The sequence below is a fragment of the Chamaea fasciata genome, unplaced genomic scaffold, assembly GCF_029207755.1.
Source record: "Chamaea fasciata isolate MVZ Bird 193981 ecotype frontalis unplaced genomic scaffold, bChaFas1.0.hap1 SCAF_10, whole genome shotgun sequence".
Taxonomy (NCBI): Eukaryota; Metazoa; Chordata; class Aves; order Passeriformes; family Sylviidae; genus Chamaea; species Chamaea fasciata.
Genome location: NW_027094095.1, coordinates 27,185,152 through 27,212,769, shown reverse-complemented (window position 1 = coordinate 27,212,769; position 27,618 = coordinate 27,185,152). Strand labels below are relative to the sequence as shown.

Below are 27,618 nucleotides of genomic sequence, written 5' to 3'. Positions count from 1 at the left end.
AACAGGAAAAGTATATTTAATTTTCTATTAAACTTCCAACCAGAATACATTTTCCCAAAACAGAACTTAAAGCTTTTACATAACTGACAAGAATTTCACCATGATCAACACCAGATTTTACCAGGGGAAAACAGGTAACATATTGATTATATTCCCTCTCTGCTCTCCCAGCAAATCTAATCTGGTTTCAAGGTGAAGTATTATCAAATCCTGTGAACCTCAGAGCAGCATTCTAGTTCCTGCTTACTTCTGGATGTTTCATTTATTTTTTTAATTCCAAAGTAGTAATAAGAAAGGTATTTTATAGCAAATTCCTAAAACTTATTCTAAAAAAAATATTGTTAGAGATCCCCTTTACAAGACCATTTTAATGTAAGCAGCAGCAAATTTGTTAGAATGGAAGTCTGAAAGCATTCGTATGACCTGCTATTACAGCCTTTAAAAAATGCAAATCATTCCACTGATAAGCCAAACTATTTATAGGTTTCCTCTCTTCCTTCCCAACTAATCTCAACAACAGTAAGCAGCCTAATTCAGCTCTAATTTTTTACAAAATTGTCCATATTGATTAGAACAAAAGCTGTCACAAACCCCACCATGTACCATTTTTAAGTGTTAATGCCTCAAGCTTAGCCATAGAGAAACTGATGGAAATTGTTAAGAGAATTAAGGTCTCTAACCACAGAATTTAGGTGAGAGAGGCCAAATCAAACCCAGCCTGTGCCATATCATTGATAATGTCTAGTTTCATTCTACTTTTTGTCAAGAATATCAAGTACTGACTATTTACTTTACTGAGCTCAAAGTTTAGCTTTGCCTGGCTGAAGCTGTAGATTCTGAAGTTTCATTGCCATGCCCATGTTCCCAGAAATCTTCAATTTGCCTTGAAAGAATGCCTGAAAAGAAAGAAAGAAAGATTCTGTGAAATGCAATAGAACATGTTATCCCAAATGCACCCCTCCAGACAGTTCTGGGTTATGATGGATGAGCAGTTTGGTAATTTCAGCAGTTGTGGCACACACCTCACATCCAGCAACAAACAAATGCATTGTCTGACTGTAGAACAGTCAACTTAGGAAGTTGTATTCCTATTATATTTGTGACACCTAAAGAGAATAAACTGTCTCTTAGCTTATCACAGCCAGAGGTCTGTACCTGGAGCAGGCAGAACACCCCATGTCTGGGTGGTGACTGTTCAGAGCAGACAAGCTGATTATTTCAACTGCCAACAATAAAGCCACAGTGACAGTGGGTGCCACAACTGATTTCTTAGCTCAAATCCTGCTCAGCCTTAACTGGCTTCGTTTCTGATCAATTCAATTTTGCAAATCTTGTTTGTGAAGTTGACATGCACAAAATTTGGATTTTCTCCTCCAGACCTTGTAAGGAGATAAACTGCATGCACCAAAATATCCAAACTGTAGATGTAAAGCTGGAGTTGCTTCTGAATTTTCTACATGTATATTACAACATTTCTATAATGTGTTTTATCTTAAAACTTCTCCTAGATGCATTTCAGTTTGCAAAATTTACCCCATGATTACCAGACCAAAATCTTGAAACGGTTACCCAGAGCATTTCAAATCTGGAAGCACAGGACAGCAATTTAAAATTGACTTAAACATCTGGTTTACTTGTACACTATGATTGCTTTTGGCATACAAAGGAATAAAAATAAAATGAAACCAACCAAACAAAAATCCCCAAATTCCCCACTGAACAGCAACAAATAATCCCAGGCATTCAGTGGATGCTCACCTCAACTTCTACTTTTCAGCATCGAGATGACTCCTGACACTAATGTCAGCTATGGGGGTAAAGCCCTCCAAAGGGGCCCACATTCCTTCTTTCTTATGGCATGTTACAAAAACTGGATTGTCCCTTTTCTCTGCAAACCAAGCACTATTATATCTCCTCCTGGGCTGTAACTCAGGACACATCCCTGCAGGATGTCTGACATGCATCCCTGGCCTTCTTGATGAATGTCACTTTGGCTGATTTGTTCTGAGCACACCAAGAATTGTCCTTTTTCAGATCCGCCATGGCAGTTTTGGATGAAAACATTCAGATGTTTTCAACTTACACACATTCAAAACAAACCAACCAGCTCCCTGATCAGGTCATCTTTGCTGTACTTACTGTCTGAGGGTTCATTTTGCCAGTCATGAGTGCCAGCAGATCAGTGTCAGCCATTGTGATTGTACAATCTGCCTTCTTGTCTGCAAGACACGAGTTGAATGAAGATTCAAACTGAGAAATGAAACAGTTACAGGAGCTACAACTACATGGAGCATCCCTTCAGACCACAGGTCAGCAAACTGAAGTAGGTACAAGTAAGAACCATTAAAAAAACATCAGCAAGAGGCCACTCCAAGCCAACAGGCATCTGGGCCACCCTGTAGCACAGACCACCCCAACACTGAAGAAAGATGGGTCTTCCTGAAAAGCTAAGCAAATTCATTCCTTGAAAAGAAATAATAATCTACTCGTATCTAGGCAGAATGTTCATTGCAAGCACTGATGATCATCTTTCAGTTTTATCAAGCTTGTATCTGCTAGTATGAAGATCAGCTTGGAATAGATGAGTTTTCCCCTGTGACACTCTCTGAAGATATTCATTACTGACATTTCAGGCATTTCCTGCCCTCTCCTTCCATGGGAACAACATGTGCATTCTGAAACCACTCATTTGAATTAATTCAAGTACAGACGTTTCTAGGATCTTCTTACTAGAAGGAAGCTGGAAAATTATTTTAATAAGCTCTGATAAAAATAGTGATGTGGAAACCAAAGGGCCAAAACCTGCACACATCTTTTTCTACACTCATCTTATTATTACATTGGAATCTTTGATAAATTATTGTCCAGGCAACAGAAGGCTGTGGTCTTCTTTTTGTAATAACATAACAATGAATTTATGAATCAAATCCCCTGTCATATTTTTCATTAAAAGTCTGTGATGCAGGTTCATGGATATATCAGATTTTAAGGACCAGTTCTTGTCTTTGTTTCACTTTCATTACAAGGGTACAAATCCTGTGTTTTCAGTGTTTTTATGGGGTTTCCCAACACCACCCAGTCTGTTTCTTATTTCTGCCTTTTTCAAAATGGAACTTGTCAGCTGGCACAGCACTGAAACCAATCAAGTCTTGTTGCTTAAGTACCTGCAGAGGAGAAGTAACTCAACAAGGCAGACCAGTTTACTGCTTACCAGTGTCTCCAACAAAGCAACTGAAGAAACACCTACAAATTACATTTTTGGCCCAAATTTTAAGAGGTGAGAGCAAAATCCTTGAGGTTTGATTTTTATTTTCTTCCCCCATTCTGATTCCTGTGTAATCATATGACAGAATTCCCTGTAGCCTCTAAGAAAATACACTATTATCTCTAGACAGATTCAGAGGAGAAGATGTTTAGTTCTTGGTCTGAAACACCATGGATAAAGTGTCAGTAATAAGAAAAATTTAAAATTAAGGTAGTTCTACATCATTTTTGCTCAAGGTCACTACAGCCTGAACAGAATATGAGTCTATATTCATTAGTTTTATGTGTGTTCTGCAATGACATAAAAGAGCACTGACCTGAATTAACTGCCACAGAGCCTTTACCGTTTTTCACATCTACTACCCAAGTTGCTTCTTTCCCACCAGGACCATCTTTTACTTTGAAGGCAAAGACTCCACCAATTTTCTTGACAAATTGCTCTCCTTCCTGTAATGACCATGGAATGAGAAAGTAATTTGCTTCAACATAACTTTCAGTTAGTCTTAATTTGACAGAAGTAATTAAAAAACCTTCACCATTTCTACTAATATAAAAATATCTATTCCTCCCATTAGGCATCATTTAAACAACCATCAAAAAAAATCTAAACAAACAAAAAACTCAAACGATGACTATCTATATTGCAATCTATTAAACTAAGAATATTCCTAATAGTCCTAATAGCCTCGTCCTGACATAAGTTTGACAAAATGTGATTTCTTCTTCTGATCACACTTACAGAGCACAAAGTTTCTTTGGTTGGTTAGCAAGCTCCTCACATACAATCTAAACTTGCCTCCACTGAAATATCCCTATGCAGGTAGGAGCTATCTGGAAAAAAGTAATTTCAAATCACAGCGCAGTGTAAAAGGTTTCTGGCAAAATCTGTAAAATTTGTTTCAATGAGCAGTCCTGGAGAAGTGATGCATGCTAATTCATTCTCAACAGGTTTCACACACATTCTACTATCAATTAAAATCTTGTTGTAGGTAAAAGAAGTGGTCAGATACCTCTTGGAGCCTCTTTTCAATCTCTTTGAAGACCAGGTGTGCCTTAAATCCATCAACAGCTGCACTGAGAGGCACAGCTGCAATACGACCATTGCTGAAACAAAAACCATATCAACAATTATTTAAACACTTTAAATCACATTTTCAACATCTCCAAATGATCACAAATAGGCCTAACACCAGCAAGAAACATTTTAGCAGTATTGAGCAACTCTGGTATCAAAGTGAAGCTTGCTCTGTTGAACTACAATTACAGCTTGAATTACAATCACTCCAGATTATCTGGGTGTTCTGTGGGTATAATTGAAGATTAATTTTATAATGAAAGTAAATCATTAATCTTACTCCTGATACTCTGGAGAAATCATCCTGCCTGATAGCAACATGGAATCCAATTTTTGATTTCTGCAGGGGCACACAGAGCCAAAGTACAGAAAAACGTCCAAAGAAATGGCAATTCAAGCAGCAGGAGGAACAAGTTCACTGCTGTCACCATCTCTTGGCAGCAGAGTCCAAAGCCGTGGTCAGGTGTGATACTGCTGAAGTGACAGAATTGCACAAGAAGTGTTGCTGGAGCTCACAGGGGTGGTTCTGACACTGCCCTGCAGATGTGTGACAGGGTAGCAAGAGTGGGCACTGCCTTGTCTGGAGGAGACACATCCATTTCGCTGATAAACCAAAGCTGTACTAACAGCATGGAAACTGTAAGGTTCAGGAAAAGCCACCAAACAAAAAGCAGAGCTGTTTCAAAAACTAATGCAAAACAGATCAAGTCCTGCTGCCCTGATGCACAGTCTTACCAGCTATTACTAAAGCCACAGGCTTGATCTGGAACCGGTGATTAACTGTACATCCACTGCTGGAGGAAACTGGTGTGAAGGATCTTCATGAACATGGAGTTTCACTACCTTTCCCTTTATTACACAATGCACATCATAACTCAGTTACATAAGAGGTGTCTGAACACATCAGTCACACTGTTCCATTCCAAAGTCTGACACACATTGGTGCAACTCCCCGTGTCAGGGATCTCCCACACACAGCCTTTGGGAGAATTAAAGGGTTTTAAGCTTCTCTAGTGCAAGATGAAATCAGTGTTGCTTAGATTTCTCTGGGTTGAGTTGTACTTAAGAAAGTATTTTAAAAATTCTGAACCACCAGTGAAGTTGAAATGAGCCATAGTAAATTAGACTTAAGTTTCTTCAGGAGAAACATTATCTGTACACGAAAAGCTCTCCCTGACAGGAAGGACTAATTCTAGCATCACCTCAAGGGTGATGATATAAAAACAGCAACAGGTTTTTTTCCATAAAGTGAGGATTTTTAAAGACAAAGCTCAAAGCAATGGAAAAAGCTGTACTCCCTGTAACAGTCTTTTCCCCATAGATTTAAAACTGAACCAACACCCACTGACAAGTTTTGTGAGCATGTTTGAAGAGAATCCATGACAAGACATATTTTTCCTCTTTTTTTTTCTCATATGGTACAACCTCTTACAGATTAAAAAAGAGACAGAATTATTACTCCTGACACTACAAAAAGTCACTGCTGCAGCCCTTCAAAGTTCCGTGGCTTCTCTCATCACCTCTTCCACAGGTTATATTGTCACCTCCCAGGAACTGCACAGGTTTAGCTGAAACACATGTTAGAAATACGAGCTGGGAGGGAGGGATATGTTTCTTTCTGGAAGGCCAACATATGATTAATTCTGCTGTTTGCAGGTTTTCAGAGAAAACAAAGCACTGGGATGGAGCTATAAAAGCCATAATGCCCAAAATAAGCTGGTCGATCTTTCTAAGGAAAGCTGGAAGTGAAAACAAAGGGAACTGTATTGTAAGTCTCCCCTGAAATACCAGAATTATACAAATAATAAGTGTTTTCTCTCAATTCCTGTCCATTGGAGCACTGAGCTACAGCAGAGTGCAGACAGCTTCACAGCAGTGTTCTCTCACTCTGAAAGAGGCTACAATTGCAAATTGTGTCGCCAGTAACACACCTGAATTCTAATGAATTACAGTATCACGTGAAACAGGCTGAAAGCAATCCTTCACAGAGCTAAGCCAGTAACAATTTCAGCAGTGAAAGCGGTGGTTTCCCTGTTCCCACGGGTGTCTTGGTGGTTTTGCCTGATCCCTAGTTTCAATTAATTAATTTTAATGTGGCGTGTTTTACTCTTGGAATGGTATTTTTATTTGTTTGGTGGCTTTTTTTCCTCTGAACATTAGTCTTCCTTAGGGACAATCACAAGAGCCATTTCTACAAGGCAGTTTGAATTTTTCAGTAACTCTCAGTGAATAACGTGACACGACAGTGTGTGAGCTGTAACTTCAGTACAGACCCGCAGCGCTGCAGGTACACAAGAGTTTCACACGCTGGGTGTTTACAGGGCAATCTCGTCCTTGAGCAGCGGCAGTAACTCTAAAATAACTGAGTTTGGAGGGCACAGGAGGCAGGACAGCCCGGCTGGGCCAGCAGCGCTCTGTCCGTGCGCTGTGCCCAGCCCCAGCGGAGCGCTCCGGAAGGCCTGGCGGTGCAGCCCGCGGTTCCCCCCCGTGCCGGGCGAGCCCCCGGCGTGCGCCAGCCCCGGCTCACCTGCTCTCCCGGGGGAAGCCCATCCTGAAGAGCGTCACGACCACGGCGCCGCCGAGCCCCAGGTTGTGCTGCAGCGCGACCTTCGCCCCCGGCACCTGCCGCCGCCCCGCCAGCCCGCGCAGCTGCCAGCAGAGCTCCGCGCACTGCGCCAGCCCTGAAACATCGAGCGCAGAGCAGCCGTCAGCCGGCGGCCGCCCCCGCCGCACCGGGGGGACACCGGGATGTGAGAAACTCCCCGGGATCCCAGTAAAATGGACGTCCTTGGGAAACCCAAAGGAAGGGGAAGCCCTTGGCATCGCGACCCTGACACTCTCCGATTAGGTTCACCCTCAGTCTCGCCCCCACTATTCCATCAGCTCTTTCTGCAGTCAAACAAACTGGACGGGGTCCCACCGCACGCAGAGTCACGGAGTTAATTACGTTAGAAAAAAGCTCCAAGATCATCGAGTCCAACCTGTGACCAAGCACCAAGCTTGTCAGCTAGACCGTGGCACTGAGTGCCATGGCCAGTCTCTCCTTCAACACTCCACCACCTCTCAGGGCAGCCCATTCCAATGTTTAACCATCCTTCCTGTGTGAAAATTCCTCCTGATGTCCAGCCTAAACCTCCCCTAGCCCAGCTTGAGGCTATATCCTCTCATCCTGTCTCCAGCTGTCTGGGTTACAACCCTTCTTTCTGGGAGTTGGAGAGGGCAGGAAGTTCCCCCTGAGCCTCCTTTTCTCCAGGCTGAGCCCCCTCAGCCATTCCTCCTGTGCTTCAGACCTTCCCCCAGCTCCACCGCCCTCCTCTGGACATTCCTCACACGTTCCTCCTTTCCCCATCCCTTCCTCTCCCTTCCCCTGGACAACTGCACAGGTCTTTGGACAAGGCAGACAACGAATCTGCATTTCAGGCACTGAATTTTACACGTTACCAACTGGAACATTATGAAGAAGATGAGTTAAGGAGTTTTAAAATTCCCGTGATAGATGAGAATGAACAGATTTCATTCACATTCTCTCAGCCTCAAGGCGAGGGTGTGATGCAGCCTGCTCTGGAATGGTTTGGATATTTAAGAGCATTTAAATGACCCTTGTTTAGGATATAACTGGCCTCAAGACTGTTTCCAAGGGAAATGAAGCTGACAGGCTGGAGACTTGTCATTTTCTGCATTTTACTGACTTCCTCTATCCCATGGCAATGGAGAAGCAAGAATGCCAGGAAGTGCCTCTGCTTTTATCACTGTGTAACTGACAAAAAATTAACACAAACCTGGCAATGCAATACTCTCATTCTGTTCCAGAGACCCAGAGCCTCATTTATCTGGAACCATTTTTCCCCCAAAGTTTCCTAACACTTCCCCTGGCTCCCACACTTAACTGCAAATTGTATCTCACTGCTACAACTGTTTAGATTAAGATTTGGTGTTTTACAAGATTTCATCTTCTCCAGTTTTCTGACAACTTCTCATTTCCAAACAAGGAGGGTGAATTATCTTCACAAATTCAAAATCCACATTTTGTCCAAGAGCCAACTCATTTAGAAACAAGCACAGTAGTTTAAAGAAAGAAAAAAAAACAGAAACAAACAAACAAACAAACAAACAAAAAAGGGAGAATCTATGTTGGCGGGAAATGGTGACCAAGTGAGCTTCTGTTGTAAACATCAGATAAATATTTTGACATCCAAGACTTAAAGAACTGGCTTCTAGCACAGCTAACAATGGTACAGGCTATTCAGAGACAGTAAAAATCTCCAAACCCAGAATTTTAAAGGATGACATCATATTAGAATTGTTATTCAAATATTATTCAAAAGTTGTACTATTGAGCCATTATTCAGGAAAGGTTAAGCTGTGTTAACCTGCCCCGACACTTGGATTATTTGGAAAGAATTCTGGGAAGAAGCTTTGAGGCCCTCACATTTCGAGCACAGGTGGGAAGCACCTGCCTGCTCAAGACCTCTATCTCTTGTATAATGGGTGTGATTAAATGGTTTTGCATACCTGTGGCACCAAGAGGATGTCCCTTGGAAATCAAGCCACCACTGGGATTAATGACCCATTTTCCTCCATAAGTATTGTCTCCTCTGTCAATCAGGTCACATGCTCTTCCTATAAAACAGGAAAAACGTTAGAAAAATGTTCTTTTTTCATTTGCAAGTGATTTTTCAGTTCTGCTGTAACTTACCAGAGATGCTGCATGTCACTCAAACCCTAGGAAATGCTACAGCTCATATTTCACAAAGAGCAAAAATGAGCCAAACTACACTAATGAGACTTGCTTATACCATAGGAGGAAGCATAACATGGAAGAGAAGCATTTGGTACAAAAGTTGTTTTTAATTAGCAGTTGAATTGTTCTCTTGGTGTATAGAGCATTATGATATAATCAGTATAATGAAGCTATTTATATTTTGTTCATGAAACTGCAGTGGTAACTATGGTTTTGGTTAGTTGTAATTTGTGACCCCCAGGACTTGGAGGGTGAACACCAAGTTGAAAACAAGCCCTTGCCGCAAAGGCCAAGCAATGGTACCTTGGGCTGTATTAGACATTAAAATATAAAATAGTAAATAAAAGCACTCAGAAGACTAATGCTTGGAATTATTTAGCTTTGCAGAATACAGACAATTCTCCCTTTTAACCAGCTCTCACTCATTTATTCTTGTAGCAGCTTCTTCAGCCTACATTATAACACTGAAGTCTAAAAAAAGATCTCTCATGGTTCCATGGTGCCATTAAATGAGAATACCAGGTTAGATCTGCCCATCTAAATCCACAGTGGTTTAAGCCATTTCATTTATCTTTATACCTAATTAGTCCATCATTCCAAGATAAGCCTCATATACCATTAAGGCCAGACTGAGTAAGGATGGTGAGAACAGCACAATTAAATAACCATGCACGAGGCTAAGTAGTCAAATAGACAAGTACCTCCAGGATTGTTCTGCACCAATTAAAGGAATGAACCTGAAGAGCTTAATGCCCCTGTTTAAATATGTCAAACGTTTACCATTTTTGCTGCAGATACCGTAAAAACACAGCAAAAATGACAGTAGAAAACAAACATTCCAAGGCAAATACATATGTCTTCCTGTAGCTCCATAAATGTCTGTTTCAGTAACAGAGCTCAGACTTCATATACCACCTAGTGCCAGATTGTGGTATTTTCCACAACTGGTTAAAAACAAATTAGAGAAAGATTATATCAGATGATAATCTATGCAAAGCACGAATATGTTTAGAATTTAAATATATCACAAACTGAAATAGCAGTTCAATGCATTATTTACTTGAAATCCTAAAATACCTTCTTCAGCAGAAAATTTTAATGATTTTACTTACACAGAGCTAAATTCCACTGCCATTGATGTTGTAAATTCATCAAATTCACTGACATTGAACTAATTTGGGCAGACTGAGCACTGCTACACAGTTGACTTTAGATGCACCTTGATAATTTGCCAACAACTGAGGCAAAGATGTTTCAAAGATCAGTGACTTGCTAAGGCTCCCACAGGCATTTCTTGTCCTATTTTTATCTTCTTAAAAGGAAATACATAGATGGAGGGAAATCTTGGGGTAAGATCATGATAGAATCCAGCTCCAAAAAAGGCGCCTAAGACTGAGATCAGAGGAGTTCTTAATTTGGGTCTTTTTGGTGCTTTTCATTTTAATAAAACAATTATCCCCAGTGCTGCTATTACCTTCTGGACACAGTCCCAGAGCTTCATAGGTGATGAACTCATTAACTGAGAAGCAGTCATGAAGTTCAATCACATCAACATCTGTAGGTTTCAGCCCTGCTTTTTCGAAACATTTTTGTGCAGCTTTTTTAGTCATATCATAGCCAACCTGAAAAAAAAAGGAGAAATTCTATGTTAAAATATCATCACAGAAATACAGCTCACAGTTTAATTTTTACACTTAATTTTAACTCTGCTTCTATATATCCTGACAGTGAAAGAAGGAGATGGTATTCTGATTTATTTTAACGCATCACATGTCAGTTTGATATTCATATAATAAAAATTGTCTAGAAAGAAATAACACATTCTAAGGCTTACGCAAAACCTTTCTGGGGAATATCCTCTATTTCCTCAACCTTGATCACAACCCAAATTGTTCCTTTGCATGACTCAGACCATCAGCCTTTAAACAAATCCTCAAATTGTCTTGTTACCTTTTTCTGTGATCCACCTGATTGTTTTAAATTGCATTACTTTTATGAAGACAAAAAGGAAAGGAATCTTCTTTTGCTGTTCAAGTTGTTTAAAAAATGCCCTGTAAATATCTTGTTAAAAACTAGGTTTCTGATAGCCTGTTTGTAAGTTACTTACTGTCATTCCACAATCATACTCCTTGCTTATTCCATATCTGTCCAAATGAAATCAAATTTACATTCAACACAAACCATAATATGTTTGTTCACTGACATTAAAATGTTTACAGCATCACTAGGACTTACAGGTACTAAAAAAACCCCTAATCCCCAAAACCAAACAAAAAAAATCCCCACAAAACACCAACCCAAAACCATAAACAAAAAACCTCAGAAAAACCACCCCAGTGAGTACCAGGGAATACAGAATTGTGAACCTACCATCTTCATACAACTGTTTTCTGCAAATGTGCTTGGATAATCAGTAGCCATCACCTGTGCTAGAATTTCCACAGCTTTTGGCTGCAACTTATGCCTTTTCACAAACTCCTCGTTAGCCAAAATTGCAGCTGCAGCGCCATTTGATGTTGGACTGATTGACAGAAAAAAGAATGATATTATTGTTCTAAATCAGTAACGTCAATCTTCATTAGATTGTTGATCTTCCATAGATTTATCTTTTAATACAAACCAAAAAAACAACAAGCAAAACCCCACTTTCTTTGGCTGATACCACCGAAACTATAAATTCCATCAGTGCTTATTCCTTATTCAGTGCTTATTCAGTACTTATTCCATCAGTGCTTTCAGTAATATTTATAACAGACCTTTGAAAATCATGACATTGGAGTAGAAATGTGCCATTAAGGTTTTTCAATTTAGGACAAATCAAACTTTCTACCTAGCTATAAACATATAAAAACATATAAACACCCTCCAAGACTGCTTAGGAAAGGCTGAAGAGAAAAATTAACCTTAACAGCAATGGATGCACATTAGGGAAAGAACAGAATTACATGAGAGCCCCACAGTACAAAACTTATTTCAGCTCACTGTATTACACTGAGAGCAAGTATCTAGTGTTTGGTCATGACAGAGTTTCCACATTTGTTTTATTTATAAAAGAGTTTCACTTAAAGCAATCTGTAAATTAGAACTGACACACAAACAGACATTATTTAAATAGATGTCCTACCATATTTGTCTTAACATCAAGATCTATTTCACAATGCAAAGTCCTCTCCTTACCAACACTGTAAGACAGTCAAGTAATCAAAAATTTTGCGAGAATGCAGAACTTCATCTAAGGTGTACTCCTTTTGGAACTGCGAATACCTGAGGAAAACACACAGATGCCATCTCAGATTGAGCAGCAGACATACTGATATCACACTATTAGGCAACTACAGAGCTCTTTTTACAAAGCATAAGGCACCAGATAGAGAATTAATTTTTATCTCTTTCTAGAATAATTTATTTATTTTCTCATTCCATAATAAAGAACATATGCTGAAAATATTCTCAGCATATTCTAAAAATACTACTTTGCTGTGCATGATTTTTTTTTAATAACCAGGGATGTTGGCTATGGAGGCAGAGTACGTGACTCACGGGTTGTTGGTTGAATGGCTGTGGTTCTTCCATGCAATTTTGGCAAAGTATTCTGGATTTGTCCCTGAAAAGGGGAAAGAAAGCTGTGTTGAAATACTTTGTTTACTCAAACAGTGCTGACATAACAGTTTAAATATTGTGTCATAAGAATCTGACCTTTACAAGCATCTTTTAAAGAGACACACTGTGAAGAAGGCTTTCCTTAGAATTCAGCTGAGGTTTCAAAATTAGATAAAGACTACTAATCATGGCAGAGTTTTACCTGACAGAACAACCCACTTGCATATTTAACATTTACATAAAAACACAGAAAACAAATGCATTTTATTTGACGTATTATTCTATTACTGAAATTAAATGCTCATTTTCCTAACAGTGCAAAACAGCTGCAGTGAAATACTAGAGTCTAAGTCTGTTGTTTTTTTTATATGATAGTCTAAAGGTGCAAATAAAAGATGCACAAGAGGCCAGGCTGTTACCTTGAAGCCAATTCCCTTGTCTGGTCAGGGGGTAGCAAACAGCAGTGGCAGCAGCCTTGTACTAAATTAAATCCCAAACAGCTTTTGCCAAACGGTTCAGCCCCATGCCCATCTACCTATCCTAAGGCACAGGGATAAATGCAGGAAGCAACCTTAATGCTAGCATTTCTTAAAACAAATTCCCACCATTTCTTAAAAAAAAATAAAGAGAAGACAATGAAAAAAAATGTATTTTTCACAGACCATATTTCTCCATATGTTCTTTGCCAGCACTTGCAAACATCTGAGGTGCCACTGGAGCACTTGCTAGGCCATATTTATTTATCATAATTTCTAAATGTTTGTCCATAGGATTAGTTCTGTCTGCAAACTGAAAACAGAAATACAAAGAAAAACATTAATTTCATTTTCTTTTCAACATCACCACAAAACTGTCACAGATTCCAAGAAAATGAGAGGTTTTTCTAATATTTTAACAAGTCTCTGGGCAGTATGTTGCACTTCAGTGACATGTTCAGAAGTATTGATAATTTCCCAGCCATAAAAAAAAGGAGTAAATAAGCAGAAAATGTTTAACATTATAACCCCTGCACTGATTCAGGGCAAGAGTCACTGCTACGTGATTTCCATCAGGGTCACTATTTTCAGCAGGGAACTTTGGGTATTTTTCACCTCACTTAAAATCCTACAGTTAATATAGTTTCAAGTTATAAAATTAATACTCTATTCATTGTATTTTCAACAAAGCTTAGATGAAATATCATAAAGCATGTTAAAAGATAACTCTCTCTCATTTTTATCACTCACAAAATTTAACATTTTTCACCCAAACCTCTTGAATATATTATTGAATTTGGCAGTTCTGCAGTTAAATGACATATGGGCTTTAATATTGCTTGCCTTAAGGCAAAATACAAACAAACCCACACACACTTCTCCAGTAAAAACAAATATGAGTCAAGAAGCCCTTAGTTTTTGGGGGAGTGTTAACAGGTCAACTGAGTAAGCATCAGGCCAGAAGAACCAGAATCCTTCTTTGATTTGCTGTGTTGTTTGAGAAAGACACTTTAGTTACTCAAAGCTTCAATATTTTATCTGGTATTTTCCTTTCTCCCCACTAACTCAGCCTTTAACATAATCTTGGCAAAATACAACAAACATGACACATTAATTTTGTGTGGAATGTTGTAGAATTTATTTTTATAGTATGCTATAGCTGCCATTGGAATCACAAAACTCACAAAAATATTATTTAGATCAAACTAATAGTTTCTTTCATCATCATGTACAGCAACAAAGTAAAGCAAGTGGTGCTATTGAGAATACATCTCAGAGAATGAGGAAGGGTATCTCGTACAAACACAAAACACATCAAGTGTTTCAGACACTTACACCTGTAGCAAGAGATCCTTTGGCCATCCTCTCAAAGCCAAGTGCCAGAACACAGTCTGCCAAACCTTAAAATAAAATGTGTGACTATGTAAAGCACAGTGTGATTATGAATGACACTACGTACTAACAACTATTCCATTACAATCATATGTACACAAACACCTGCCAGCTGCTCTTCCTTCCTCCTTCATTTTTGAAAAAGTCAAATTAAGACGGACAAGATATTGACACAAAGATATTGATATCTAAGAATGAAAGATTCTACAGGATTGGGGTTTATTTTTAACTGTCTGACACCAATTCTCATAGACAACCAGGCATTTATGTCTCAGCTACAAACACTAAACAATCACACACAGTGTTATTTAGTTCTCAATATAGAAACATCAGCATCATTGCAAGTATCCAAGTCCACAAAGAAACTGCAAAAACAGGAGGAAATACTCATTTGCCAGTTAAATCATGGTCTGTCAGTCTGCTCTCACCCCTCCCGTCCAAAAATGTTAAACTCTTGTACTAACTTCAAGTTAAAAGAAAAAAGCTAAACTTTTTAGCAGATTCTTCTTTTCATCCTGGAGGATCCAGTTCCTGCAGTACTACAATGCCACTTGCTCTTCACTCCTCCAAACCATTATTGCAGAAACACTTAAGTGGCAGAACTGACCAGGTTCATAGAGCTCACGACACAGGAGAAGACATGTACATCCACATGCACCATCCCAGTGCATCCCAGACAATCTCTGGGCGCACAGAGCAAAACAACCCACCTCCTTCTACCAGCTGCCTGGCCATGAACAGAGCAGTGGATCCAGTAGCACAGTTGTTGTTAACATTGATGATGGGAATGCCAGTCAGACCCAGGCCGTGGTAGATTGCCCTCTGCCCACAGGTTGAGTCACCTTCAAATAGAAACACGACATTAAAAAGAGGTACAAACTCACAAAACAGAAATCCTGCCATGTATTTGGAGTGCTACCAATTCAGCTGTAAACTGGAACTTCTGAGCCGTCACCTTGAGTGTGGCTCTCAGGTATCCACAGTAAAGAGCCTCAGAAACATGATGAAAACTCTTCAGATTTTAAAACCAGGAGTTTCTCCTGTTTGTGTTCCACAGGCTGTGAATCAAAGGGACATAACTGCACTGGACAGAAGGGTCTTAGAGGTGTGGCTTGGGAGCTGCTCCAGGTATCACAGCAGACTGACCCTACTTCAGTTGCCACAATACACTCATTAATAGAGAACCAGAAGGAAATAAATGGAAAAAATCTTTTTGGAATGGAAATAGATTTCCCCCTAATAGAAAGCTTAGTGATGGCATTCCTCATATTTTATCCACACAGATGCCTGCAATTGTCACACAAGTGACATCCCAATCAAACAATACTCACCATAAACATAACCCACACATGCCTGCTTCACTGCTGAATAAGGAATCCCAGCATCAGCTAAAGCTGCCTGGCCTAAAAAACAGTTTAAAAGTTGAATAAAAGGTCAAAATTGAAGAGAGAAAAAAAAAAAAGCAGCTCTAACAACCATAACAAGCCAACCTAGAGTAGTATGTATGAGTCCTGCATTCATAAATGAGAGCTGTAGAAATTCTTCATTATATGGTGCAAATGGTTAATACAGTCGTGTACCTCAAAAGGACAATTTCATACTCATAAGGACAATTTCACAGTATTTTGAGTGCTGAATAAGCTTCTTTACCAGAAAATTTCATTCAATCAATTCTGTGTTCATGCACCAAGGTTGTTCATCCCAATGAGAGTATGTTTTGAATAATATAGATAAGTATTAAATTATTTAAGTGCATAATCCAATTTTAAGCCATTTTGCTGGCTTCAGCCTGGAAGGGCTGACCTGGACAGGCCAGTTATGGATTCGTTGAAAGTGGTCTGAGTTTTAAATCTGTTTTTTAGATGTACTTATTTATTGAACAGTAGCTTTTCCTTCATGTGTGTAATAAAATATTGGCTGTAAGATCTAAAATAAGCATCAGCAATCAAACAAAATGCTTTATTACTAAATTACCTGCTTCCTTAGCCATGTCAGGATAATCAGCACTCTTCTCATTAGGTTTTGAAAACTGGCAAGAGAAAAGGAAGAAAAACAAGCTGAGAATAAATCCCAGTGAGATTTAATTCATATTTTTCTCAAATTGGTATATTTAAAGGCTTTATATTTAATTCAGAAATAAGTTTTAAATATTGCAAACAATGTAATTTCATTGACCCAAAAGTGCATGTACAAAATCTTTACAATTCCCAAGTGCTGATGCCAGACTCTGCAGTGGATAAAAAGAGAAAATAGTGCAACTTTATGAGAGCTGAGGGACATTTCTGGTCAGTGTTAAAGAAGATCTGTGACTGTGGAGATGGACAAGAATCCTGTCCAAAGCCTGCGGGTGGGACAGAGAATAACTGTAATCTTCACTGATTTATCATAATACATGACATAATATTCACTGAGGCTTTGATAAATACTTCCCTTCCACTTTTTGTTTGTTTTTTGTTATACTCCTACTTGTAACAAGAAAATGTTTGTTCTTTGTAGAGACTTTATCATACCTTACTCCTCACCACTGGAGTAGTGATGGCATTTGTATTTTCTTTGCAGTGTGACTCATTAGAGACCACCACAGGTACATGTGGTTTGCATTTTTACATCACTAACAAAAAATGTCACTGCTGAAAGAAATCCTCATGCTAACTACTTATAATCCCAGCAATTATTTGATGTTCCCTGTGAGTATATAAAAGTTAATTTCCTGCCTCCTTCTGCTTATCACCCCGACTCCAGTTATTTGTACCACTTAGCCGTACCTTCTGCAGTGCCTCCTTTTGTTAATTTAGACAGAGAACCTACATTGCAAAGGTCATAAGAAAAACCAGTTGGTGAGTTGATCACTGTAGAAGTCTGTAAGAGTGATTGATACTGCTTGGGGTAACAGAGAGGAGAAGGGAGTACTGACAATTCCTCAAGTCATGCTTAACTGGTAACTGAGTTGATCCACTTCTGAAAATGCAGAGCCCTGGGGAACCGACAGTTAAAATCCAGGAAATACAGACTGTTGTTGTGAGAAGATATAACAAGCTTCAGCAGTCATTACATCATTAATGTTAATGAAATAGAAGCAATACATTGTAAAACACTTAGGATGCAGTATGGTGTCTGACAGGTTTTACTTGTCTCTTCTAGGAGGACATCACTAGTGAGCTCAATAACTTCTACTACTACATTCTTTGATCTAGTCCAATAAACACAATTAACAGAATTGTCTTTAACCTTTCAATTCCTCCCCTATCACACTCCATGCTGGAGAAATATCTAACAGGACAAAAAGTCATTATTTAAAAGGTGGCCAGGGGGAGGAGTTTCTGACTACCCTGGCAAATATCAAAGTTGTCTTAAGATTCATCTATCAGGACAAAAATGGTTCTTTTACTGCTCCTCATTGAAAATCATAAAATCATTTAGGCTGGAAAGGTCCTTTAAGATCAAGTCCAACTGTTACTCCAGCAGTGCCAAATTCAGCACTAAATCATGCCCCTAAGTGAACATCTTCATGTTACTGAAGTTCCCCCAAGCGATGATGATTTCACCACTACCCTGGGCTACCTGTTCCTGGGTTTGACAACCCTTTCAGTGACGGAATTTTACTTAATCCTAATTCTAACCTTAAGCATGCTTTGTGGAAACTTGAGGCCAATTCCTCTTGCCCCATCACTTGTGATTTGGGAGAAGAGCCCCACGCCCGCCTGGCGACCACCTGCTCCCGGCGAGCTGTGGAGGAGCTGAGCGGGGCGAACTGTGTGCTCATAACGCAAGGGCCAGAAGAGAAAAACCCCAGGACAGACCCTGCAGGGCCCTGCCCTCCCTGAGCCCCTGCCTCGGGACGGGCCCCCGGCCAGCGCCTGCGGGGACACGGGGACACTGTGCTCGCTGCAGGGCTGCTGTATCGACCCGCTCTGTGGAGCACCACGTTCACCTTGGCCGGGGTCCGGCCTTCCGCACACCCCCAGCGAGGGTGAACTTTACGCGGAGCCGCTGCCGCCGGGCCGGGCCCGGGCTCTGCCAGCGCGCTCCTGAAGCGCCACCGCGCCCCGTGAGGGGCTTCGGCCGAGCCCGGTGGGCGCGGGCGGCCCCCGCAGCACCTCGCCCTCGGCGCCAGCAGGGGACAGCCGGGGGGCGCCGCCGAGGCCGGCCCGGCGCGGGCCGCGTCCCCCCGCGCACACACGGGTTCCGGGGAGGGCGGCGGTACCTTGGTCATGCCGACGCCCACCACGAACACCCGGCGCTGCATGACGGCGATGGCGGCGGGACAAACCCGGCTCCACTCACTGCTACCGCCGCGTCCCGCGGGCCCTCAGCGACACCGCGGGCGGGGCCAGCGGGCGGGGGCGGAGCGAGCGCCGGGGGCCGGGCCCATAGACCCGCCCCTTAAAGGCGCAGCGTCCCCCTTGCCGGGCACCGGCCGGGCGTCCCTGTCCACAGCCCGGCCGTGGCCAGTCTTACAGACATCCCTGCTTATCCCCATGAATTCCCCCATCCTGGACATTATCAGGCGTTTTTCCAAAGCAGAGGTGCAATGAAGCACGCTGCTTCTCCAGAGAAGGGCAGCGAAGAAGGGGGAGGGTCTGGAGTACAGTCCTGTGAGGAGCAGCTGAGGGAGCTGGGGGGGCTCAGCCTGGAGAAAAGGAGGCTCAGCGGGTCCTGACAGGAGGGTGCAGCCAGCTGGGGGTCAGGCTCTGCTCCCAGGGAACAACGGGCAAGATGAGAGAAATGGCCTAAAGCCGCAGCGGAGGAGGTTTAGGTTGGACATTAGGAAGAATTTCGTCAGAGAAAGGGTGATTAGATATTGGAATGGGCTGCTCAGAGGTGCTGGAGTCACCATCTCTGGAGGTGTTTAAGGAAAGACTGGACGTGGCACTCAATGCCGTGGTCTAGGGGACCAAGGGGGTGATCAGTCATAGGCTGGACTTGATGGTCTCAGAGGTCTTTTCCAGTCCCATTGATCCTGTGGTTCTGTAATTCTTTTCCTCCAGAGGTGTCTTTGGGACGGATACTTGATGAGATCATTCTCTTTTTCTGAAATGCTGCTTGTTACCTACAGATGTACTTACAGTGAGAGCTGAACATCTGACCCTTCATCAACTCACGCTTCCCTTCACCCACTCAACCTCCCCTTCCCTCACTGTCATCCTTGAGGATCTCCACGCCTCGGGCAGAACGCAAATCACCTCGGGCCTTGCACAGATCTGGCGGCACCCCGCACAGCCGGTGCCAACTTCAGCCAGACTTCTGGCGGTGGCGTTTGTGGCAGCGACCTTGTTTCGCACCGCGCGGCCCCTCGCTCGCAACCAGCCCTTCCCCTGCCGCGGGCGGTCAGCCCCGCTGACTCCCCTGGGCGGCGGTGTCCGGGAGGCGGGGCGGGCCGGCCCGCGGCGGGCGGAGGAGCGGGTTCCGGCAGCGGCCATGCTGCGGCTGTGGCGGGCCGTGCCCGCGGCGCTGCGCGGCCCGCGGGGCCGGGCGGGCGCGGCCGGGGCGCAGCGGGGCGCGGAGGTGCTGCTGAGCGCGGCCGGCGGCGGTGAGTGCCGGGACCCGGAGTGCGGCTCCGCTCCTGCCGGTTCCTGGTGGAAACGCCCCGGCCTGCCGTCGGCGTGGCGGCGTGTTCCCAGCGCGGCGCAGCCGAGCGGGGGTGACAGCCCTGCCGAGCCCGGGGCGCTCACTGTTGTTTTGCTTTCGGTTATTTCGGTTTGTCAAAAATGCTGCTGCTGAATGAACAGCTAGATACTTTTTTTTTCCCCTTAAGTTATGTGCAGGAGACCTCAACGCAACAAGTTCTGATTTGGATACTTTAGATTTTTCTAACAGCATTAACGTGCAGTGATAAAGGTGGGACAGGACCTTGACATGCCGGTGCGCATTTACCCGTGACAGCCACGAAGCAGTTTGAAGTTTGGTTCAGATTGCCATGAATTTACTGTGTAACTGTTGCAGGAGCTTATAAACAGCTCTTGGTATGTTGCTGGTTACAAAGACATCAAGTAGTTCCCAGCTGTAAATTTCCTTTGTGTCTCCGTTCCAGTGTGACACATCTCTGGTTCAGGAGCTCGCCACTGCCATAGGCAGAGGAATAAACACAGACCTTCCAGCAGGGCAGAAAGACCAAGCAAGGCAGGTGTGAGGTATGGCTGTGCACCTACAGCACACCAACAACATCTTCCAGTGTTAAGGCCTGGGAAGTGAGCAGAAGTCCAGACAAGGAAATAGGAGATGTTTTTTCTCTCCAAAGCATACAGAGGCCATTGGATAATAATTTACAAATCACATGTGCAAAGGAGAAGTAGGTAGGTGTTGTGGTTTTGTTTTTCTGCTTGGACTTAGGAACTTTGAGTGGAGTCCTTTCTGCTGATGAACTTATAGTGTTGAAATTAAATGGAGTTCAATTTTAAAATGGTTCTGGAACATGAACTGAGAGTGATCTGTGTGTGCTGTTCTCATTGCAAGCAGCAATCCCAAGACGATGGTTTCCTTCATTAGGGAATGTACCTGAACACAGTAAGGCTGTACAATAAAAAATAATTTAAGTAACATTCAAAGGAGAAACTTAAGATGGATCATTTGGGTTTTGGTTTGTTGTTTGGGGTTTTTTTTTCCCATTTCTGCAGTGATTCTATGATATATGTTCTTGGATGTCCTTTTCACTTTCATTTTCACTGTCTTTTACAGTGCTACTGAATTTTACAGGTGTTCTGCATAACTGGGGTTTGTAGGCATGGTGTGCCACCTCCAGTTTTAAAATAACTGTTTTAGAAAATACTGTATGCATTTCAGGAAGGAGAAGATGCAGCATATGCAGATATTATTCCCAGTTGAATTACTGTGTCAGAGAAGTAAATGAAGTATAACTGAAATTGTCTCCTATTACTAAGGTATTGCTGAAATCCTAATGAACCGACCCCACGCAAGAAATTCACTGGGAAAAGTATTTGTAAATGAAGTGAGTATGGGCCTGGCGTGTGAGTGTGTTTGGAACCATGATCACTAACTAATTGCAGTGAGAGTAGTTGTGGGAAATCGAAAAAAACCTCATGATGAAGGGCAGTGGAAGATGCCATTGGGGCAAGGCAGGTGAACCGAGAGAAAACCAGAATGTAACAGCTACTGCCTCAGATGTGGACAGAGATATCTGGGTTATTTAAGTTAATTTATTGAAGTTAACTCAGATGCAAGTTAATGTCCTTACTTGTGTCATTACAACAAAAGCATACTTATTGTCACACCTTAGCAGGTGATGACAAGGACGTCATCAAGGACGTTCAAGTATGACATATCCTAGAGAAAGTCTGGCTTATGCCTGGACAGGAAGGGAAGTTTTAGGTACAGCAAAGGTTCATCTCTGAGTGGAGGGAAAAAAGAGATGGGGAAATGTGTCATTCTGAATTTTTCGTGGAAAAACCTGCAGGTTCCACTTACATAATTTCCATGAATTTTCTGGCAACTGCAGGGAAAAAAAACCAAACCACTTGTATCATAGATTAGGAACTCTCTATAATTTCAGTGTATATACACATCCATATGCCTAATCTTTTTCCTCTCTTGTCTGCACTCCCTCCCTCGTAGCTGTTCAGTGTCCTAGAACAGCTCCGCTTCGATGAGCAGGTGCGTGTGGTGGTGTTCAAGAGCCAGGTGAAAGGAGTGTTTTGTGCAGGTGAGTACCAAAGGCTCTGCAAACTATTCTCAAAAAATGTGGTGGCTCTGAGGGATATGTGTCAATCAGATCATGCAGAAAAGCAGTTGGAAACGAGCGCTAAAAGATATAAAAATAAATCTGTCAAAAGGGTGCAGAGGAGCACCCTCATTAAATATCCACACTCCGACTTCCATGGACCTTACTTAACAACAATACTGTATTTTAAATGGTCTGTCCTCTGAGAGGGACAGGAGGGAATATTTCAGATGTGTTTTCCCGGGTTCTAACCTTTTTCTCCTTTATTTAGGAGCAGATTTAAAAGAACGTGCAAAGATGGATGATGCAGAAGTTGGAGAGTTTGTTAGAAGACTGAGAAATCTTATGGATGAAATAGGTAAAGGATTATATCAGTTGTAAAATTTATCCTGGACCACCTGTAGTGAAACATTTAGAAATGCTGTAGGAGGGGATAACCAGCAGTTTATCCACCTAGGAATAGCTTTCTAAATGGCTTCAGCTTATGCCTGAAAGAGAGATTCAATTAGAATTAAATACCAACCATCCTGCTGCCCCTCCAAGGACAAGATGCATTTATTTGTTCCACACTTCTGTGGAATCCTTGGGAGGCAAGTGCTGTGTTGGTTGTCCCACTTCCAGTACATGTTCAGAAACACTCAAAATATGACAGAGACCTAAGAACATGGATTTGAATCTCCGAATGGATTTGGTAAATGGATTTGTGGAATTTGCGGTTGTGTCTACAACTCCCTTACCTCCCTATTCTTTTTTTTTGCAAAAGGAATATGAACTTCTGCAATTAATTTTCTTTGTCTATTTATGAATTATTCTGCTCTCACTAGAAAGAAATGCCAAAGTCAAATCTGTCTAAAGTACCAATCAGAATTGCGATAATTTTTTTAAAATGACAGGAGCAGTCAGAGGGGTGGTTACAGCAGAGAACTAGCTCACCTCTGAAGTTTGCATCCAGCTGCCTGAGTATTTAAAAAAGTATCAAGCAGCTAATCTCCACATACATCAAGTTCCTCAACTCTGAGGCAACCTAGTTAAACAGTGTTTACTGTTCCCGTTTTCAGGAGCCTTGGCTAACAAAAGCACCACAAAAACTGAGTGTTGTGACAGGGTCTAGGGATGGTGTCTTCTCTTTGACTGTTTAACTGCAACAGATGAATATTCATGTCATAAATTTGCAAGGAGAGGACTGATCCTGTTTTGCATTGCAGTACTTTGTGTTCGCAAGCTTCTTTGCACAGAAGAAGCATGTTTTGCATTCTTACAAAGAAGGGAGAAGTGCAGGAAGATCATCTTTACTGTTTCCAAACCGAAAATTTGTGGCAGAAGAAAACAAGTTCTTGAGCAATTCTGAACTGAAAGCTTTAGAACGTTAAGGATTTAAATTCCAGGAGCACGTGAATGAAGAACTTGTGGAACATAACTGTGCAATCTGTGCTCTCTTCTGTAGCTGCCCTGCCTGTGCCCACGATCGCTGCCATCGACGGCTACGCCTTGGGTGGTGGATTGGAGCTGGCCCTGGCCTGTGACCTCCGAGTGGCAGGTTTGTGGGGCTCAGTGTAGCAATCTCCTGGTAATTAACTGATTAATTGATTAATTAATTGATGGCTGCATTTTAAGGAGAACTTACACACATGACAGTGGATTGTTAATGGAGTGCAGAAGCCTGAGAGAAATTTAACAAGGTTGCACAGAAATTGTGACATTTAGTTACTATTTGGATAGTAGTTCCCCGGCTTAAGAAGTAAAGCCTATTTTTAGGTAAGATTAGGATTACTTTAGAAAACTGTTTATTAGTAGGATTGAACAGTTATTGTAACTTAACACTGGATCAGATATACTCTGGCTAGATCTAACCTTCCCAGCTTAAATCAGTTTGGGTTGGAAGACTCATTTCTTCTGTTTCCATGTTTCCATCCATTCTATTTTATTTAGCAGGGACCCAAGGTTCATTTTTCTAGCTAAAATTGCTACACTGGGGTAAGCAGACTTGAGATGGACATTGAGTTAGTACTGTAGTATTCAGACTTTCTGGCTACCTGGAGAAATGAAGTTCCAGTTCAGTACTGACAGCTTCTAATTTTATTGATCAGTTCAATCTGGAAAACTTCTAGTTATACAAATCAAAATGTAGCTAACCCTTCATTTATTTTTTTAATAGCTTCATCAGCTAAAATGGGCCTTATTGAGACCACACGAGGACTTCTGCCTGGAGCAGGTAACCTTCATTAAATCTTAACCTTCATCAAACCTTCATTAATATTCATTAAATCTCACTTTCTCAGCTGCATTGTAAATATTTTGCCATTAGAGTGTGTTCTTGAACACTTGAAGTGTTTTGAATGTAAATTAGAAGTAGCATCTTACAGTCATGAAAAGGATCTGTGAATCAGGAGTTGTGTCTCAGACTCACTCTGAATTTAGCCGAGTCCCTTTACACCATCTCTTTTTTAGCAAAAATATTGAAGCCTATCAGATGCCTCTAAAAATGTTAACATATTCAGCCAGTAGTTATTAAAGAAATATACGATCCCTTCATTTTTTAAGTCTCCTGGTTTTATAAGGAGACAAAATACTTCTGGGGCATTTGTCAGAAATGGAAAATGGTGTTTTCCCCGTTGTCCTAAGGTGGAACCCAGCGCTTGCCCAGATGTGTTGGAATAGGTCTTGCAAAGGAACTCATTTTCACTGGCAGACAGATTGATGGAGAACAGGCAGCCTCCATGGGGTTGGTAAATCACTCAGTGCCACAGAACAGCGAGGGAGATGCAGCTTACCAGAGAGCTTTAGCTTTGGCTAAGGAAATCCTACCCCAGGTAAGTGCATTGTTCATGGCATCAATGTAAAAACAGCATTTGTGCTCCCCCTGAGAGAGCAAACACCTGAAATTCCTTTCTCTGAAATAATGAAGTCTTGGCTCCTCATCTTTAAGTCTCTTTAAGTCTGTTCCTTTTTGTGAATGCAGTTTCTGTAGGAACAAGTGTTAACATCCAGCTGCTTAACCCACAGCTGTTTTACCCCCCAGCTGCAGCCACACAGACCTGCAGGACACATTGAAACCTCACACTGTGTTCATCTGTGAACTGCAGACAACACCAAACTGATTTGTTAAAAAACTCTTTATTAACTTACTGCAAATTTCTGTAGACTAAAATGTCATTTGGAGCTAGGATAATAATGCAACACTTTATCTATTATGAATTAATGTGAATTTAATTAATTTTTTTTGTGGTTTGGTTTTGTTTTTAATAAAGGCACCATTTGCTGTGAAAATGGGAAAACTGGCAATAAACAAAGGAATGGAGGTAATAATTATTTTTGTTTAAATACTGAGGTGAATGCAAAGATTAGCTGCTGTTACAAATTATTACAGTAAAAATGTTTAGAATAGATGAGTTATAAATTTTTTTTAATGTCAGACATTTAAAAATTTTCTTTAAAAATAAAATAAAAATGGCAGGATTCTTTTTTCTACAGATACTAATACTGTACTTCTAATATTGGAGTGAAGATCACTTACTATGACTGTTTGAGAGTGACTGAGTGCTCTCATTGATTTGAGAGCTATGAAGTAGCTTTGGAGGCTCAAACCTCACACCTTTCCTCTCCTCCCCAGGTTGACATTGCATCAGGGATGGCTATTGAGGGGATGTGTTATGCCCAGGTAAACTGCCTTCAGAATTCATTCCTGAAAGGAACAACTGTATGTTAGTTATAGAATGAGCTTTACAAATGGTTTTAGTTTAATAAATTCAAAATGATTCCTCCTGTAGTTCTTTGTGGCAAGTTTTGAGAGCAGGCACCTTTCTCAGCTAATGGCACAATACAGGGTATTTCAATATTACAATATAATGTGTCTCTCAGCATATTTTAAGATGATGAAATATGAAGATTATGGAAAACTGTTTTTCTATATAGATCTATGGGTTTTTTCCTAAGTGCTTGGTGAGTTACACTACAGCCTTGTCTCTTTTGTCCTAATTGCAAAATATGGAACTTTATGTAAAGAAAAGCAATCTCAGTCTTAGACCACTACTGCCAAATTAGTCAGGACTTAAAAACACATCAGACTTGTAAATGGAGAACATACCTCTTTCTTTTCTTGTTTTTCCTCATGTAGAATATTCCCACCAAGGACCGTCAGGAAGGGATGGCTGCCTTCAGGGAGAAGCGACCACCTCGGTTCACTGGCAAATAAGGCTTTCTCCTTCCCCTTGAGTTTTTGGAGATAAAGCAGGACTGAGGAGGATCCACTGATTTCTTAGGATTATTTTTATGACACCATTCTGTGCACTTAACTCCTTGCCTAGGACTGCACTTCTAACTACTCCACTGGGTAATTTTTCTGTATGAATCTCCAAATAAAGATTTAACTTTGTAGACCTCATCTTTAAAGCACATTCAGCTGAAGTTAGGGGTTATGGCTCTCACACAGATATCAGGCAAGGAATGTGGAGAAGCTTTGTCTCACCATAAGCAAATAAATTTTAAAAAAGGCAGAAAACATATTGCATCTAAACAGGAAAAACAAACATTGGAGAGAAAATCAATTTATAAAGATGTATCAATGCTCTTCCAACTGCTTTGACAGAACACGCAGTACTAGCACAGAGCAGTGGCCCTTCACCCCAGCTCTGCTGTGAGTAGTGCATCACTGACCCACTCTGTGCACCCAAATTCACCTCCCTTTGGAACCAGTGCTTGAGAAAACACGTGCCCTGTATGTGCACAGATACAAAAGGCCATCATATCAGTCTGTGCCAGACATCCAGAGCACATAAATATCTCTCCAGCACCTGCTTTCCTCTGTTGGCTGACTGGAAGTTGAGATTATTTTCTCCCTCTGCTTTGAGGTTCTCCAACACTAAAACATGCCACACAATTTAACTCTACAGCTTCTTACTTCCCTAGACTGGGGCTTTCAAGCAAAAGTGAATTAATCAGCAAATGTGGTTTTAGGAAATGCTTTATAGGTTATCAAAATAAGACGTGGCTTACCACATTGGAACTTGGTGGTATGAGAGTATCAAAGGAAACCACAGTTTCACTTGTGCCAAAAGTGTGTGGGAACCTTACCAAATTATACACATACTAATTTTCTATGTGAAGATCTGCAAAAAAAGCCAAGTCAGGATTTCCAGCCTTCACAAAATATGGTAAATGCTACAGGTGGAACACAAAGTTTAACAGCTGCTTCCAGAATTATTCTACCCTGGCAGAAACTCCTGAAGCTGCACAAGAGCATGAAGAGGCCTTTCTATAAGTGGCGTATACAAATAGATACAGTGCATTTATACCTTTGTAGGCATGCAGAATTTTCAGCTTGAGAGAATTCTGATTGCCTGAAGTGTGGGGGAGCAAAAGAAAATGAGTATTTAGCATCTCTGCACTTGCTGGTTGC

The 27,618-nt window shown here is 41.4% G+C and overlaps 2 protein-coding genes across 4 annotated transcripts; one reads left to right on the top strand and one right to left on the bottom strand.

Annotated features, from left to right (window-relative positions):
* Nucleotides 1–18,865, bottom strand: SCP2 (sterol carrier protein 2). The gene is made up of 16 exons (XM_066192837.1): nt 18,753–18,865; nt 16,523–16,577; nt 15,880–15,951; nt 15,259–15,390; nt 14,492–14,556; nt 13,343–13,469; nt 12,621–12,684; nt 12,258–12,344; nt 11,451–11,601; nt 10,555–10,702; nt 8,852–8,959; nt 6,867–7,020; nt 4,275–4,368; nt 3,582–3,711; nt 2,140–2,219; nt 1–896 (listed from the first exon to the last, which is right to left on the bottom strand). Exons 1-16 carry the CDS (start codon nt 18,792–18,794, stop codon nt 801–803), a joined length of 1,605 nt encoding a protein of 534 aa, XP_066048934.1. The 5' UTR covers nt 18,795–18,865; the 3' UTR covers nt 1–800.
* Nucleotides 18,866–19,946: 1,081 nt separating this feature from the next.
* ECHDC2 (enoyl-CoA hydratase domain containing 2) lies at nt 19,947–26,604 on the top strand. Of its 3 annotated transcripts, none has more exons than XM_066192833.1 (10): nt 19,947–20,078; nt 21,427–21,494; nt 22,118–22,205; nt 22,495–22,581; nt 23,668–23,760; nt 24,379–24,435; nt 24,846–25,033; nt 25,472–25,522; nt 25,834–25,881; nt 26,338–26,604. In XM_066192833.1, the coding sequence occupies exons 1-10, from the start codon at nt 19,967–19,969 to the stop codon at nt 26,413–26,415; spliced, it is 870 nt and encodes a 289-aa protein (XP_066048930.1). In that variant the 5' UTR covers nt 19,947–19,966; the 3' UTR covers nt 26,416–26,604. The 3 variants fall into 3 exon arrangements, with proteins under 3 accessions (XP_066048930.1, XP_066048932.1, XP_066048933.1); XM_066192835.1 differs by lacking the exon at nt 19,947–20,078 and adding an exon at nt 20,580–20,841; XM_066192836.1 differs by lacking the exon at nt 19,947–20,078 and adding an exon at nt 20,581–20,679.
* The last annotated feature ends 1,014 nt before the right edge of the window (nt 26,605–27,618 follow it).